This window comes from Dipodomys spectabilis, unplaced genomic scaffold, assembly GCF_019054845.1.
Source record: "Dipodomys spectabilis isolate Male_0828 unplaced genomic scaffold, ASM1905484v1 ptg000288l, whole genome shotgun sequence".
Lineage (NCBI taxonomy): Eukaryota > Metazoa > Chordata > Mammalia > Rodentia > Heteromyidae > Dipodomys > Dipodomys spectabilis.
This window is the reverse complement of record NW_024870965.1, coordinates 1,111,487-1,129,272: the sequence shown is the minus strand read 5'-3', so window position 1 is coordinate 1,129,272 and position 17,786 is coordinate 1,111,487. Positions and strand designations below refer to the sequence as shown.

General features: G+C 44.2%; 1 protein-coding gene across 1 annotated transcript in view; it reads right to left on the bottom strand.

The window, feature by feature from the left end:
* Nucleotides 1-756: 756 nt before the first annotated feature.
* Kif14 (kinesin family member 14) overlaps nucleotides 757-17,786 on the bottom strand; it is a 47,201-nt gene continuing 30,171 nt past the window's right edge. The window contains exons 22-30 of the mRNA XM_042701288.1: nucleotides 17,372-17,472; nucleotides 12,115-12,209; nucleotides 9,482-9,706; nucleotides 8,756-8,940; nucleotides 6,970-7,128; nucleotides 6,382-6,504; nucleotides 5,497-5,571; nucleotides 3,359-3,494; nucleotides 757-2,573 (exon numbers count right to left, since the gene is read on the bottom strand). Coding sequence (XP_042557222.1) covers nucleotides 2,203-2,573; nucleotides 3,359-3,494; nucleotides 5,497-5,571; nucleotides 6,382-6,504; nucleotides 6,970-7,128; nucleotides 8,756-8,940; nucleotides 9,482-9,706; nucleotides 12,115-12,209; nucleotides 17,372-17,472 — 1,470 coding nt within the window. The 3' untranslated portion in view covers nucleotides 757-2,202. The remainder of the gene's footprint in view (nucleotides 2,574-3,358; nucleotides 3,495-5,496; nucleotides 5,572-6,381; nucleotides 6,505-6,969; nucleotides 7,129-8,755; nucleotides 8,941-9,481; nucleotides 9,707-12,114; nucleotides 12,210-17,371; nucleotides 17,473-17,786) is intronic.

Genomic DNA, 17,786 nt, shown 5'->3' with positions numbered 1-17,786 from the left:
CACTACTCACCAGGCGTTGCTGCTCCCGTGTCCCCGCCATTCAGCGCTCCAAGTCTGGCCCACAAGGTGCTGCTCATCTTCCTTCTTCCTGCAGATGAGGAACTGGACCAAAGACCGGAAGTGACTTGTCGTGTGACTGCTTAGAATCCTGAAAGTCACACTCCGAATGTGTAAGCCCCTCTGTCCTACTCCAAAGCTCATGTTCATTCTCTTTTTGCTGTAGTACCTGGAAAAGACTCCATTCCAGGCAAAACCAACTCAAGAGAGTCAGAGCAAGATGGAAAACTAAGTAGGAGCAGGCGGATAGCGCAGGGGCAGCGAGCCTGGATTCGGTCTCCAGCACAAAAGAAAAAAAGACAAAAGAAAAAGCAAGAAAAATAAAGTAGTTAACGTAGAAATTTTAGTATTTGTTTAGTGTTTTCTGATTATTTGATTTGCAGCACCAGAAGAGCTATTATCAAGCCACAGATATGACAGCTATTTTTGAGTCAGGAATAAATGGAAAAAAAATTAATAACAAAAAACTTGCTGGGCCCAGTGGCTCACGCCTGTAATCCTAGCTGAGATCCGGAGGATCGTGGCTCACAGCTCAGGCAGAAAAGTCGGTGAGTCTCTTTTCTTCAAAGTAAACAGCAAAAAGGTGGGCTGAAGGCATAGCTCAAGCGGTAGAATGTTGGCCATGACCAAGAAAGCTGAGAATCTGAGGCCCTGAGTTCAAGCCCTAGGGGAAAAAAAATGAAAACGAAGAGACAATTGTGCAGCTGACAAAATTTATTAGACATGCTCTCTGAAACACTTCTTTTCAATGCACATGATTCTAACAGCAAATATTTTTTTTTACCATTCATTCAAATACAGTATAACAAGTTTATTTAGAATAAATATAAATATACAAAAGTGTACAAAGATGCTAAACAAGTTTCTAATGATGGTGGTGTGTTTAAAAAGCAGGACTAAAGATGAAACACCAGGTATCAAGACAAAAACTACTATTCTGATAAGTTAGGCATCCTTCGAGAACGTTCAGCCTCCAGGAAAAATCCTTACCGCCCATCTCCAGTTCATCAGACTTGAAGTGCTACCGATGCCCGAGCACTGCCTGATACAAAGAGAGACCTCGAGAACACAAGCTCAGACACCAGAAAGAATATGAACACCGATTTGCACGCAACACCACCTTCAAGCATCTGAAGACACGGCGTGGTTCGCGCATGTTGCTCTGACTACCACAGCCCGCCTTGTCTTACTCTCCCTGCCTGACCAGGGGCCCACGCGTCATCCTGTTTTACTCACGCTACTCAGACCACCCCCTTACTTATGCCCAATGTCCACACAGCACCCGCCAGTGACAAGGGTACTAAAAACCACTGCTCTCAGATGCTGCACAGGCATGCCCAAGCAGTTATTACGTCTGTTTTGGAGTTACACGTATTCTAGGGGTTAAAAATGTCAAACTGCTTTCTTTAGGTAACATCAAGCCGAATATGATCCAGATTGTAAAGCGCTTTTAAAGCTGAGACATATAAGCATCTTTCCTCTCCATCCACTCACGTGCCAGCACTTTCATTAGACCTTTAGCAAAGCAAGGAAAGGAACAGCCACCTGTCTCTGACATGGGCTTGGGGCTGTCTCACCCCATAGCCCCTCTAAGGACCATGGGTAATGCAGTGGAGTACTAAGCCAGTGAGCACAGCACCACTGGAGCACCAGGCTCTAATTGAGGGAGTTACTTACATCACGGGAGGAACGGGAGGCGTACCTCGAGCGTGCATATTATTCAAAATGGCCACTCAGTTAACCCTTCAGGAAAAAACAAATTCTGGATTTGCTAATGCAAATCAGGCCATTTCCCTGGGCAGCTCCCCCAGGCTATTAGCAGGGAAGAGAAACAGAAACTTAAAGTCACTGATGTTCTGATTTCCCTTTTCAGGGACAGACGGATGGAGCAGCTGGAGCACGCAGCTGAGGAGACGCAGCTAGAGCTGCAGCCACCACCTCATTTGCACTGTGCGGAGAAACCGCGGGTGTGCACACGGAAGCTGCCAGAGCCGCTCCCATAATGCTGACGTTGTGCACACGCAGTGTGGGGCGGCGCAGAGACATGGGCTTCTCCGAGATATTTACACTCCATCCTTTCCCTTCCGCTGATTTCCCCTCCTTTTCCTGCTGGTGTCCTGCCCCTCCAGGCCGGCCACCAGGTCTTCACACCCACTGGATCCCCCCGGGCGCGCCCCACTCTGCGCTCAGTTCTGGGGGCGCAGCCTGCAGCTGGTAGACATGCTTGGGGACGCCTCTGCTGCGGCCCGGCCCGCTCGGTGGAGCAGCTTCTCCGCCGCCGCTGCTCTGATTGTGAGATTTCCAGGCTTTCGACAAATCGAGTCTCTCTTCAGATTCGAAACATATGAGCAGTGACTTAGCGAGAGACTCGAGGTCCCCCAGGCCGGCTCCCGGTGTCTCCATCGTGGCTGCGAGGACAGGAGGCGAGAGCTCACCCAGGACGCAGTGCACGCGGCCGGCCACGCTGCAGAAATCTTCCACGAGGCTTCTCAGGGGATGGGCGTCTCCTGGGCCTCCTGGGCACGAGGGGAGGGGGGACAGTTCTAATCAGGTAACTTTTACGTCAACACAACTCTAATCAGGTACAGCTGATCCTAGCTACTCAGGAAACTGATTATCTGAGGATCTCTGTTGGAAGCCAGCCCAATTAGCAAAGTGAGAGAGAGACCCTTACCTCCAATAAACCAGGAAAAAGCCAGAGGGGAAGCTGTGCTTCATTGGTAGAATACCAGCCTTGAGTTAAAGAGCCAAAAAAGCTCAAGGCCCTGAGTAAAAGCCCAGGAAGAGGACCAAAAACAAAACAACCCCCAAAATACAATTCCAGACTATTTAAAATTATTCAACTGCAGTGGTTATCCACTAGGCAAGTGCTTTGTTTTTCTAGAGCTGGTAGGAGGGTTGAACTCAGGGCTTAGGAGGGGTCCCTTAGCTTTTTTCTGCTTAAGCCTAACACCCTACCATTTGAGCCACAGATCCACTTCTGGCTTTTTGGTGGTTAATGGGATACAAGAGTCGTATGGACTCTTCCTGCCCAGGCTGGCCAGGAAGCATGATGTGAGTAGTTAGGATTATAGGCATGAATGCCGCCAATACCCAGCATGCACCTGGCTTTTCTAGCTATGTTCACAGAAAAACATCCAGACATATTAGGCAGAATCAAGTTCCTGTAGATGAAACTACTGTCAAAGAGGAAGCATCAGGGGGGTTTTAGTTATGATGTTAGCCAGGAGGGAAAAGGAGAGCTGGCTCAGAACCCTTCCTCTACAGACTGCTTGGTGCACACTCCATTTATTGTGCATACCTCTCAGTGCAGAAATCACCATTTGCATGGTTTTCTCTAAGCAGTATGTTAACTGCAATAATTCGGGGGCAAGATGAACCATCTTCTTGCAGTTTTGGAATCTACAATCTTCTTGTCCAGGAGCTCTGAAACTTTTCTGTGTGAATCAAGTTAAGATTTAAAAAGTACACAAAATAGGCTACTTGGCAATAAACTTGTATCAAGATGATATTTAATTGTCAGGAACTTATTTTTAATAAACAGTCATTTCCAAACCAATGCTTAACTCGACTTCCGTTAAGACCAAAGTTAATTACTAACATAATTATCTTTAAAAAGATACAATTTGCAACGAATTTTAAAACGAAGTCTTATTGTCCTACTATGAGAATGGAATAAAGCAACTTGCATGAACTTATCTATTAACATAAAAGATAAACTTATTTAATTAAAAAAATTCAATTTTATAGTACCTCCCATTTATCATATTTAACAAAAAAATTGCTTTTTTTCCCCTAATTCCACTAAAGGCTCCATCAGAAATAAGTTTCTTTGCCCCTTATATTCAATGTATACTAAGTAATAATTGAACTATATAACTTGGGGTTAGGGATGGGAAGGGGGAAATGGGGAGAACAATGGAAGGAATGATAATGATCAAGATACGTTGTACCAGCTCCTGCCTATAATCCTAGCTACTGAGGAGGTTGAGATCTGAGGATCAAGTTTCAGAGCCAGCCAGGTCAGGAAAGTCTGTAAGACTTTTTTTTTTTTTGGTCTTGGAGCTTGAACTCCGGGCTTGGGCGCTGTCCCTCAGCTCTTCAGCTCAAGGCGAGCACTCTACCACGTGAGCCACAGTGCCACTTGCGGTTTTCTAGTGGTTTATTGGAGATAAGAGTCTCGTGGACTTTCCTGCTCGGGCTGGCTTTGAACCATAATCCTCATATCTCAGCCTCCTGAATAGCTAGGATTACAGGCTTCTGTCTCTTATTTCCAATAATCTACTCAGAAAATGCCAGAAGTGGTGCTGTGGCTCAAGTGGTAGCACACTAGCTTTGAGCACAAAGAAACTCAGGGAGAGTGCCCAGGCCCTGAGCTCAAGCCCCAGGACTGGCCAAAAAAAAAAAAAAAAAAAAAATTCACTGTAACCTCTTTGTACAAGTGTTTAATGATATTTTAGAAAAAGAAAGAAGTTTCTTTCTGGGGCGGGGTAGGGGGACCTGGGGTTTGAACTCAAGGCCTTTCACCTGCTAGTCAGGCACTCAGCCACGCTTCCAGTCATTACTCTCCTTTTATTGTTTTATTTTTATTTTTTGTCAGTCTTGGGACTTGAACTCTGAGCCTGGGTGCTGACCCTCAGCTCTGCAGCTCAAGGCGAGCACTCTACCGCTTGAACCACAGCGCCACTTCCGGTTTTCTAAATAGTTTACTAGAGATAAGAGTCTCACAGACTTTCCTGCCTGGGCTGGCTTTCAAATGCAATCTTCAAATCTCAGCCTCCTGAGTAGCTAGGATTACAGGCGTAAGCCACCAACCCCTGGCTTTTTAAATTTTTAAATTTTATTTATTTTGCCAGTCCTGGGGCTTGAACTCAGGGCCTGGGCACTGTCCCTGAGCTTCTTTGGCTCAAGACTAGCACTCTACCACTTGAGCCACAGCTCTATTTCTGGCTTTTTCTGTGTATGTGGTACTGAGGAATTGAATCCAGGGCTTCATGCATGCTAGGCGAACACTCTACCACTAAGCCACCTTCCCAGCGAGTTACTCTCCTTTTAAACACTAATAACATAACTAGTTTATATTTTTCTATTTACCTGAGACATGGGAATAAGGTAATTTGTCTTATTTAGTTGGGTTTTAAATCTTTGAGCTGAGTATTAAGCACAAAAGCTAACAGATACTAATCCAGTAGCTCTGAGAAACAAATGTAAGGACACTGTATTAACAAATTCCTACTCAACCTTGTGTCTATTACTAAAACTAGTAAGTTACGATATCTGCAAAGTAGCTACAGACTAGCAAATGTGCTTCAGTTAAACATGTACAGAAGAGTTTTCTTTGACTAAACATAAAAAAGTGAAATAAATATGTTATTAATTGAAGTGAAATGATAAAATACACTAAATGGAATTTAAAAAGCAACTTAAATCTTCTCTTACTGTTTTCCATTCAGAGAAGGTGTCTCCAAGAGATCTGATCAGTCCCACGGCACTAGCTTTCATCTGCTTAGTGACCTACAGAGAATAAATATTTTATAATGCAAATCATTATTTAGAAATAAAAATCCTAGAATTGCATGGGAATCCAATAGAGAAAGTTCTAGTCTGCAAAGCCAGAAGATTGAAGTTCTGTCTCTGGGAGTGTAAATAAGTAGCTTTAGGGTATCTAAATCATATAAATGGAATCTCTTTCAAAAATAATTTGTATACTGATTTCTCCAATAAACATACTCTTAGATGTCTGGGATAACAAGATTTGTCTTTTACTTAAATATTAACAGGATCAAATTAGCAAAACTTTCCATGGAAGGAAGTGAGGAAACTGACATACCAAACAAACATTAGATGCTGTGAGAACTTCACAGACATTTCACTATTTGATGCATGTACTATTGCCCATTAAGGGTCTTAACCCCTTAACCCATGCTGGTTCTTAACCCCTGAGACCCAGAAGGACGGCGGAAGCCCAGTCTGAACCCTAAACCTTTGCTCGTGCATTGCTCAGTGCTGCCCCCTAAGGATCAGCTTCATTTCTGCCAGGGGATTCTGTTGAAGTACCCACAGAGCTCTACCCAAGACTAACTCAGATTTGTTAGGAAGGAAGGGAGGGACTGAGGGAGACAGGGAAGGAGGGAGGGAAGGAGGAAGGGAAGGAGGGAAAGTAAGGGAAGGAAAGGAGGGAGAGAGAGGGGGAGACCCAAATCTACACACACACACACACACACACACACACACACACACAGACGCAAACTAAAATGTATCAGTTTGTGAAAGCGGAATGCACTGTGTTGAGCTGTGCTCTGCAATGAACTACCCAGGACGCACCTCATGCTGTGCCCACTGCCTCGAGAGTTCTTGTTCAAGTTCTTCTGCTTTTTCCAGTCCAGAGTCTAACAGGATCTTCATTCCTGAGCCCACACCATCACAAACAGCATCCATGAATTCTCCCTAGGAGTGATTTTAAGCATTAACTCATTTTTTTGGTCTGTGTAAGTAAAGCTAAGGGCATTTTCTAGAATCACAAATTTCTAAACTTAGTTTTTCATGTACTGGACTGGGTGAGAGTCTCCTGTAGTGGACAGAAATCATCAAATCAAGGACCTCAAAGGATTGTTCTCTTTTTTTGGAGGCAGATTCTCATCAGGTAGTCCAGGCTGGACTTGAACTTGTGATCCTCTGGCCTCTGCCTCCTGAGTGCTGGGATGTCTAGCGTCAAAAGGATTTTAATGGTTTGCAAAATGTATGTGTTTGCAATTATTTTAACCCACTTACATTGAGACTATTTTAAACCTTATTGTCCAATTATTGAAAGTACAAGTTACTTTGGGAAATGAAGCCGAGTTTAGTGACATGTTACGGAAGTCTCTAATGTTCCCCCATGAGGTCTTGCAGAACTAAGCTCTATGCAGTTACCTGGACACCGGCAGTCTGATTGTCCCTGCTGTCCAGGAAACACAGCTCGCTCCCTTTCAGAACGGCTAACTGCCCCACATATTTCACAGCTTGCTGAATAACCTGCTTCACTTTCCTTTGGGCCTCTTTCACCATGGATGAAATATCTGAACAGCATCCCTGAAAGATAAAAACGGGCCAGCGTATCCGATACGTGAGCTTACAAAGGGGAACAGAGCAAAGCCAGTGCGGGCTGGTGGGGAAGCTCAGGGCAGAACACGTGCTCAGCACGCCTGGTCCCCAGCACCACAAAAGAATCAAAGAGACAGATGAACACGGTGAAGGAAATAAATACACACTCACTGATACAGTGACCACTCTTCATACACATGCTCAAGCCAGAAAACACGGAGCCCTACAGCTATGAAAGATGGCAGCATGCAATACAGTGTCTACCTTCAGGAGCTCACATAGGAACAGGAGATACAAGCCAAGTGGGAAATTTAACTAGATAGACAGAACTGAGTAAACGACCCTGCCCACCCCCGGCTCTTTGACCTTTGATCTTTTCCTGTCCTGCTAACCATCTAATGATGATGAACAAATATACTTTCTTTTCTCAGAAGAAAAGGAGGAGAGGGCTATGTGGTAAAACCTGGAAGATGGGTACAGAGTGTATGTCCTAAAAAATGAAAAGCAGCTACACACCAGTAACTCTAGCCAGTCCTTTGTGAAAACATTATTTTATTTGGCAATCACAGCAACCTTCTCTTGTTTGTATCATTAGTCTTATTTTCCAGGTAAGAAAATAAGAATCAAGAAGTGAAGCGTGAAGCAGTTCACCCAAGGACACAGACTAAGTTAGCATGGACACCGACAGCCCGTGGTGAGTATTTCCCTATCACCACCACCGCGGCCCTCTCCCCCCCCCCCCCCCCCCCAATCCCGCACTGCCTCTAAAACCTGAGAGCCAACCAAACATACCTCCTCTCCTTTCTACCACAGAGCATGCTGTAGCTCGGTGCTTCTGCAGGCCTGAGCCGGCCAGGCCCCTCTGCTTCCAGCCCTCCAGCCAGTCCTCCCTTTTGTTTGGTGGGTCTAGCTGGGAGAACGTCTTCTTTATCTGTGACCATATCTGCGCATGGCCCATTCTGCCCTACAACCCTGTGCTTCCTCAAGATCCACATCCAAGCGAGCCTTCATCCAGTGTGAATTTAAAATTCATCCCACACCGATGGTCCTCGGTCACAGGATGAGACCCGTAGCCCCTCTTCAGTCTCAGTCCACAGACTATGAGGAGCACGGGTGAGCACAGGTAGACCCTCTTCTTTTTTTGGGGGGGAGTAGGCAGTCCTGGGGCTTGACCTCTGGGCCCAGGAGCTGACCCTCAGCTCTTCAGCTCAAGGCTAGCGCTCTACCACTTGAGCCACAGCGCTACTTCCAGTTTTCTGGTGTTTTACTGGAGATAAGAGTCTCACAGACTTTCATGCCCAGGCTGGCTTTGAACCATGATCCTCAGATCGCAGCCTCCTGAGTAGCCAGGATTACAGGCATGAGCCACTGAATTTTATCTAGTTTTAAGACAAGACAGAAAGCACATCTGAAAAGCCCACAGTTCTAATTTAGGTAAAGATACAGGTGATGGAAAGTGAATAAATACCCAACGATTAGAGTCTTCAAATAAGAACTCGATTTTCAGGCTAGGAGGCATGGTTCAAGCGGCAAGGGCAGGGTCTTGAATTTAGATCCCACTCCTGCCCCCTCCGCCCTCCCCCTAAGAAAAAAAGATGGAAAGAAATGACTTTACCTGAAGAAATAACTGCAGGTAGCCCCCCAGCGCTTTCATTTCTTGTCTCAGTTCATCTTCAAGCCTTGCTATGCTGGGACAAGGTAGACACTCATTCCACCAGTGTTTGAGTAAAACCACAAGCTGATCGAAAGCACACGTGATCTGTACAGCCAGGGACTGCGCTGCTCGATCCAGAGAGAACACTTTGAAAGAACAAGGAAATAACAGTGATCTAGGTGCACTATATGCATACATTGCCATGTTCAACAGGAACCCCTTAGTACAACTGCTTAAAGATAATAAAAAGGGAATAAATAAATAAGATAAAAAATTTTTAAAAAGAAATTTAGTGAAAGAAATAATCTCCAGATGAAAGATTCCACATGGCTGGAAATGTGTCTTAGTGGTAGAGTGCTTGCTTAGCATGCATGAAGCCCTGGGTTCGATTCCTCGGTACCATATAAACAGAAAAAGCCCAAAGTGGCACTGTGGCTCAAGTGGTAGAGTGCTAGCCTTGTGCAAAAGCAGCTCAGGGACAATGCCCAGGCCCAGAGTTCAAGCCTCAGGACTAGCACACACACAAAAAGACTGGACACATGATTACCGTGAAAACATTTAAGCATAGTCGAAAGCTGTTTGCCACCAGTGTCAAGTATCACTCCAACCACAGCACAGCACAGCCCAGAAAACAATGGCCCTGAGGTGGAGGGGGCGGTGGGGTGAGGGGCGGGGGCCGTGTCTTACAGTTCTCCTGACTCTCCTCATCCTGCTCTTCATGGGCTTTAGAAATGGCGAGCAGCACAGTATAGATTTTCAGCAGATTACTGATCAGGCTATCTGCTATAGATTTTTCTTCATCATAATTCTGTCCAAGAAAATCTATCGACGAGCCAATCAGTTCTTTGCAAATTCCAGGAAGAAGTGATTCTGTTGAATGAGAGCAGATGCTGCTTGATCTCTCCATTAAACCTGCACAAACAGAAAACAGCCGGTGTATGCCTGTCACACACCATACCTTCCAACCTGTGAATGCGGGAGCATTCTAGAATCTCCAGCCATAAAGCTTCAAAGGAGCTCATGCTTACTTCAATAGCTTCTACACGCCGGACCCAGGAAACAATTCCATGCAGGAATGAATTCACCCCTAGCAGCTGCAGTCCACAGCTTTAATAGCTTCTCCACCATAACAGAGGTGATGAGAAAACCCCAATACCCCAGCAGTTTAAGCTCCTTTTCTGAGCTGCAGGCTTTCTGTTCAAATTAGCTACCCTTGAGCCATACCTCCAGTTTGAGCTTGTTCCTGATTAACTGTCTTCCAGATAGTTCTGCCCAGGTTGATTTGAACCTCACTCCTCAGAATTCAGCCTCTTGATAGCTAAGATTTATAGGCATGACTCACTAGGACCTGACTTACTCTCTTCTTCATTTCCTTTTGGAAGGGATTAATTTCGTCTAGTAGTTTACAGAAAAACTGTAAACTACTAAAATAATGGCAATTACATAAAATGAAACCAGAAATGGGAAAAAAGCAGGACACAATGCATTATCTAAAAGTATATAAAACAAAATATCTCCATATAGAAATTTCTTCTAGTGGCATCCCACAATCAAGACAGGCCAGAGCCAGCTGCCTATCCGTAGTGAATGCAGTGCTGGGAGACACCTTCCAGACAGAGGGGAATTTTCTGAGCACTATCCAGCCCAGAAGGAAATGTGAATGCTTGAAAGAACTCATTGAGATCTTCAAGAGAGAACTTTATCTGGGAGGACCAACAAACAAAGATAACAACTCTCCAGAAATGCACAGGATTTGTCTTCTGGGCCAGCCCAGATGATAGAAGAAGCAAACTAAAAGGGAGGCAGGGGCTGGGAATGTTGCTTAGCGGTAGAGTGTTTGCCTAGCATGCTTGAAGCCCTGGGTTTGATTCCTCAGTACCACATACAGGAAAAAAAAACAGAAGTGGTGCTGTGGCCCAAGTGGTAGAGTACTAGACTTGAGCAAAAGAAGCTCAGAGACAGTGCCCAGGCCCTGAGTTCAAACCCCAAGACTAACTCATTAACTAACTACATACTGAAAGGGAGGCAGATGGAGGGGCCTAATAGGTCTAGAACAAAATCAGAATTTAGTTTAGAAGGAGAAAAAAAGAAAAGCTAAGAAACCAAAAGTGATAAATAGGCTGACTGTGACTTAGTATTACTATGATGGGGTGTGGTTTGACTTTAGTCTTCTAGAATAGTTAACTGTTTATTCATAACTGTATAAATGGACTTAAAGAACTTGCCCCTCCCTCCTCCTCCTCCTCTTTTTCTTTTCATTCAACATTATGTTTTAATCAGGTTGCTGTGTGAGTCATAATCATTACAGAGTAATCCACTGCTAGCTGATAGGAAGCTCTTTCTTTGGGATGGGGTCTTGCAATAGTGTCTGGTTTGGCCATTAACTCCTGTGCTCAATGATGCCCTGTCTCAGCCTCCTAAGCAGCTCAGATTATAGGAGTGTGGCATTATGTCCCCCTGAAAGTAGTGTGTGTGTGTGTGTGTGTGTGTGTGTATCTGTCTGTCCTGGGTGTTGTCCCTGAACTGCTTTTTGCTCAAGGCTAGTGCTCTACCACTTGAGCCTCAGCTTTTTTTTTTTTTTTTTTGCTGGTTGTGGGGCCTGAACTCTGGGCCTGGGCACTGTCCCTCAGCTCTTCAGCTCAAGGCTAGTGCTCTACCACTTGAGCCTCAGCTTTTTTTTTTTTTTTTTGCTGGTTGTAGGGCCTGAACTCTGGGCCTGGGCACTGTCCCTCAGATCTTCAGCTCAAGGCTAGTGCTCAACCACTTGAGCCACAGCGACACTTCCGGCTTTTTCTGCCTATGTGGTGCTGAGGAATTGAACGCAGGGCCTCATGCATGCAAGGCAAGCACTCTACCACTGAGCCACCTTCCCAGCCCAAGCCTCAGCTTTCTTAGGATTTTTGGTAGCTTAGTGAAGCTAAGCTTTCCTGCCCACGCTGGCTTTGAACCATAATCCTAAGACCTCAGCCTCCTAAGTAGCTAGGATTACAGCAGTGAGCTACTTGCACCTAGCAGTGGGATCATTTACAAGCACCAACGTAATACAAATCATGGTATACAATACAAAACGTGCTACAATTTCCTCTTTCACTTACAAAGAAATAACATCCCCCATAATTCTGAACACAAATGTCTTCCACATTTGAGTGGCCACTCTAATAAAAGGGTTTGGAATAAATCACAGAGCCTAGAATTTTAGGAGGAAAGAAACCACCCAATCCACCTCTTCATTTTATGATGGAAACATCTAGGCAGGAAAGGTGAGGAGGCGGGACTCGGTGCGTCTCTCCCTCGGCAGAGCACTGGCTGGGATAACACACCTGCCGGCAGGGAAGGGCGCAGACTCGGAGTCGGGTGGACTTGTAAGTCCTGCAGACAACCAGAAATCCTCCTGTTCTTCAGCAAACATCTGCTCCTGAGAAGAACAAACACTGAAACATTGTAGTTATATGCCACAGGGAATGATGTTTCATAAATGTTGGCTTTTAAGGTGGGTCTGGTGGTACAAGCCTGTAATCCAAGCATCTGGGGGGTTGAGTGGGAGGAGTCTGAGTTTGAAGCCAGCCTAGGCTATGTAACGAGACCCTATCAGAACGACGGGAAAGGGAGAGAGGAAAGGAAAGGAGAGAGAGGGAGAGAGAGAGAGACAGGCAGGCAGAGACACAGAGAGAGAAAGGAAAGTTTATTTTTAAAATTCTCTAGATGACATGTCTGTGTGTGCTTTATACGAAGGACTAAAGTCCATGAGACTCTTCTCTCCAGCAAAAAGCCAGAAGTGGACCTGTGGCTCAAGTAGTAGAGTACCAGCAATGAATGAAAAAGCAGTGAGAGAGCATGAGGCCCTCAATTCATTTTGCTCTCCCAGCTTGATGGCTCAGCAGGCCCTCTACCACTTGAGCCATGCCTCCATTCAGGCACCTTTCTGGACAGTTGGGGATGAGAGCCTCTGAACCTCCATCCTTAGATCTCAACCTTCTGAGTCGCTAGGAATACAGATCTGAGCTACCAGTGCTTGACTCCAATTGTTCTTTTAGCACAAGCTTTATCCTTGAACTATAAAGACAAGTCTCTCCACTGAACATTGATTGTCAAGCTGTTACTCTTAAAAAAAAAACATTACTTTTGGTACTAGAGATTGAACTCAGGGACTCTACCATATCCCCAGACATGATTTTTGTTGGTTATTTTGGAGACGGAGTCTAGTCTACTTCTCTGCCCAGGCTGGCCTCAAATCATTATCCTCTAGTTCTCAGCCTCCTGAATAGTTAAGCTTATAAGCACGAGCCACAGGTACCTGGTTAGTTATAACTTTTCCCAATTGACTGGCTGCTCTTCATTCTCCTGGAAAAGGCAGCCTACTTCCCTCTGGCATTAATGCACTAGCTTCCTTAACACTAAGTTCTGCTCGTTAATTAGGTCCCTCCCCGCCACCCCCCCAAGTTACTTGAACAGCAAACTGAATATAATGGATCTTTTGCTATCTTTTCTAATACTTACTTTTCTCTACTGCTGACCACTCCAAAGCAAAACAGTATTTGCTTAAAAGACTGGTAAAAGTATTCTATCAGTAGAAGCCCGAAATGTTTCAAATATAAATTCCCCCCTGTAAATTCCCACCTCAAAAAATGATATGTGCTATCATTTGATATCATATGATATCAAACATGATCTATGACTGTTAAGAGAAAGAGAGAACCATCAACTGAAATACTGGGTTTCTAATTAGGCATGAAACCAAAGGAATGTTAAAGAAGGAAGACTGAGATTCTTCCAACACTCTCCTAGTTAAAGTTTAAACCCAAATAAACAAAATGCTTATCACAGTCCTTCCCAAGTGTTTTTACATAACCTCAGAAATTCACTTTCAATTTTCGCCACAACATATCAGAATTTATCGGCAGCAAACCCAGACTACGCTGCACAACAGCCCAGAAGCGTTCCACAGACAAAGGGCTGTGGGTGTTTCCAGCACCGCAGGCTCCACAGAGTTTGCAATTCGGTCATAAATCTCCTCAAAGGCGGAAACTTTGTACGTAAGGTCTCAGACTAAGAGCAATTCATTTATTAAAAAAAAAAAAAAAAAAAAATTGAAAACCTCAGCCAAATGAAAACCCTTCCTTTCAAAATCTTAAGAAACTATTTTGAAAGACATTCTGTGACATTTTCTAATTCTCTACTAGTCTCCTAGTTTCCTATTCAACTAAAAGTCTACAGGAAATAAGACTTGTAAATCATCAACATTCAATAGTTACAACTTTAGAATGCATTCATGTTTTTGTATGTGTGTGTGCCAATAACGGGCCTTGAACATAGGGTCTCCGTTTCTTGCTTGGCTTTCTTGCTCAAGGCTGGTACTCTACTACTTGTGCCCTACCTCCACTTGCAGCTTTTTTGCTGCTCCAATTATGGAGATGAGTCTTATGGACTTTTCTGGATGGGTTCACTCTGAATTGAGATCCTCAGGTTTCAGCCTCCTAATTAGCTAAAATTACAGTAAGAGCCCCAGCGCCTGACTAGAACAATTAGTTATTAATGCTCATACTGTGATAAATAATTCTAAGGACATTAAGTTTATACTTTTTAATTATGCAAACAGAAAGAAACTAGAAATCCTAAAATCCAAAGGAATTCGTAAGACATTCTTGATTGAGTTTGTTGGTCTATTTTAAATTTTGGAGAAGTTTATATCCTTATTGATTGCCTTAAGTATCTTAAAGCTAGTTTCCTGGCAATTAACTGGAGATACGTCTCATGGACTTTCCTGCCTGGCTGGCTTCGAACTGCGATCCTCAGATCTCAGACTCCTAAGTAGCTAGGATTATAGGTGTGAGCCACCAGCACCCAGCTTGTCCTAGTGATTTCTGGTTGCAGCTTAGCAATTTAGCACATAGTAAGTAAAGCAGAAATACTAAGAAATGTTTGCTCTAACAGTTCTACTTCTTTGACAATACAAGATGAATTTAAGTAAGCATGGTTGGAAACAAGAGGCCTAATGAAGTTTGATAACTCAAATTGATCTTGAACTGCAGCTCAAAATGATACAACTTGCTTTCCTGATTTAAATAGTTCTTGTTAACTTTTTTTTTAATGATCTTTAAGTCGTTGTACAAAAGGGTTTCAATTCAATGTGTCAGTTTATGAGTACAATGCATCTTGATCAATGCTACCCCTTCTGATGACTTTTTTTATTTTTTATTTTTATTTTTTTTGCCAGTCATGGGGTGCTGTCCCTCAGCTCTTCAGCTCAAAGCTAGCACTCTACCACTTGAGCCTCAGTGCCACTTCCGGTTTTCTGGTGGTTTATTGGAGATAAGAGTCTCACGGACTTTCTTGCTCAGGCTGGCTTTGAACCATGATCCTCAGATCTCAGCCTCCTGAATAGCTAGGATTACAGGTGTGAGCCACTAGTGCCGAGTGGATTTTTTTTTTTAAAGGATTGAAAAACAAGGTAGCTGGGAGGTGCTATGATAGCTGATTGGCTCAAGCGAGAAAGCCGGGAGCTGTGGGCTCATCTTTTAGTGACAACTCTCCCTTATCAGCAGCAGCTTGTGACTTTAAATGCTGTTCCTTCACCAGCAAAACGGCAAAGGAAGCACCAGCTCAAGGGTTTGTGTTGCGTACCAAATGAGACCATGCTTACCAAGCACTCAATAATTTTTTTTTCTCTTTTATTTTTTTGGTCCGTTGTAGGGCTTGAACTCTGGGCCTGGGAGCTATCCCCAAGCTCTTTAGCTCAAAGCTAGGGCTCTACCACTTGAGCCACAGTGCCACTTCCGATTTTCTGGTGGTTAATTGGAGATAAGGGTCTCACAGATGCTCCTGCCTGGGGTGGCTTTGAACTGTGATCCTCAGATCTCAGCCTCCTGGGTAGCTAGGATTACAGGTGTGAGCCACTGTGTCTGGCTATTTTTCTTTTTGAAGACAGTGTCTTGCTGTGCAGGCCCAGGCTGGCCCTGAACTCTCAATACTCCCACCTCTGCCTCCCACGTGATGGGACGGCAGGGGTATTGCCCCACATCTGTCTTAACAGATGTTCCTGATCATGAGGATGCCACCGCTAATGCGCCAATGGTGTTGACCCCTCTATCCTGCAAACGCCCTAGGCCCCGCTTCAAAGCGCCAGACTTGGAAACACAGCTGGCTGTGCCCTGGAACCTCAAACCTGTTCAAAAGTGAGCTTCGCCCCATCTCAGGCAACAAACACCCTCTTCCTCTAGCCTGACACCTGACCTAAGCCAGGGATGGCCGCCAGCCCTTCCTCGCCTTCCACCCACAAGCAGTCCAAGTCCTACTGCACCTGTCGCTCCCAAGTGCAGACCCACTTCTCCCTCCAGTCCCCTGCCCACCTCACTTCAGTCCACGGCATCTGCCTTGACTTTGCTCAACGCCTGCTTACGAAGACAGCTTGCTTACGAACACAGCGAGCATTTAGTTATTTATTTTTCAAGATACAGCAGACAGTAGTTAGCACAGAAATATTTGTCTAACTAAAGGGCATAACTGGGCTTTCTATACCTCTCCATCCCTTCACCGCCACAGTCTGAGCGCCCGCAGTCTAAGCAGAACCACGATTTCTTTAAAAACCACCTCTGTACTATAGAAATCCTTACACTTTCAGCTAACAAGAAATGGATAGCAAATATATTAGTTTTCTAGCAGCATGGTTTATTTTTTCTGGTGCTTACAATAACCTGAGTACATTTAAAATTCGATGGCTTAAGGGCTAGGAAGGTGGCTCAGTGGTAGAGTGCTTGCCTTGTGTGCATGAGGCCCTGGGTTCAATTCCTCAGCACCACATAAGCAAAAAAAGAAAAAAGCTGGAAGTGGCGCTGTGGCTCAAGTGGTAGAGCGCTAGCCTTGAGCTGAAGAGCTGAGGGACAGTGCCAGGCCCAGAGTTCAGGCCCCACGACCAGACAAAAATAAATAAATAAATTAAATTAAATAAAATTTGATGGCTTACAGTAAAACATTACAGGGTATGCCAAGTTCTTAAGAAAGAATTTTAAAGTAATACTCTTTCTTCTTAGTAGGAAATTAAATTTATGCTGCTCTTAAAACTTGGATGATGAGCTGGGTGCTGGTGGCTCACACCTATAATCCTAGCTACTAGGAGGCTGAGATCTGAGGATTGAGGTTCAAAGCCAGCCCAGGTAGGAAAATCCGTGAGACTCTTATCTCCAATAAACCACTCAGAAAACCGGAAGTGGCACTGTGGCTCAAGTGGTAGAGTCCTAGCCTTGAGCTGAAGAGCTGAGGGACAGCGCCCAGGCCCAGAGTTCAAGCCCCATGACCAACAAAAAACAAAAACAAAAACAAACTTGGATGATGAACTATTGAGTATTTTTGGTCCTGTATCACATGACATTGTAATGTCCTATGCTATCGTTTAATCACTAATGTATTATTTCATTTGTAGTTCTGGGTTCCCGTCACAGATACAGCCATCATGACAGTGAATTACATATTTAGATAAAATATGACCTATATATTATGTGAACATAAATATATGTGCGCACATCATGCATGTGATAGTTTTACACACACACACACCCTCCAGAATAACACACACATCCTTACCTCCTTCGAGAAAGTGAAGACACTGATGTATTCGTAATGTCAGGCTCCCATTCATCTTCAGGATCGCAAAACACATCATCACCCCTGCTAGCACCATTACTCTAAAGAAAGGAAACAGTTTCCATTGTTATCAGTGAGAAAAAAAGTTTAGCAATTACAAGAAAAAGCTTAACTCTGTTGCTACGTTCAAACATAAAATTAGCAAAATTACAGAACATCAAATTAAAAAAATCACAATCCTGATAAAATTTAAAAAATAATCAGTGTTCAGGATTACATACTTCAAAAAGGATAAACTTGGTTTAAAGCTAATAAGAATAATAACTTAGGGCTGGAACGGTGGCTCAGTGGTAGAGTGCTTGCCTTGCATGCAGGAGGCCCTGGGTTCGATTCCTCAGCAACACATAAGCAGAAA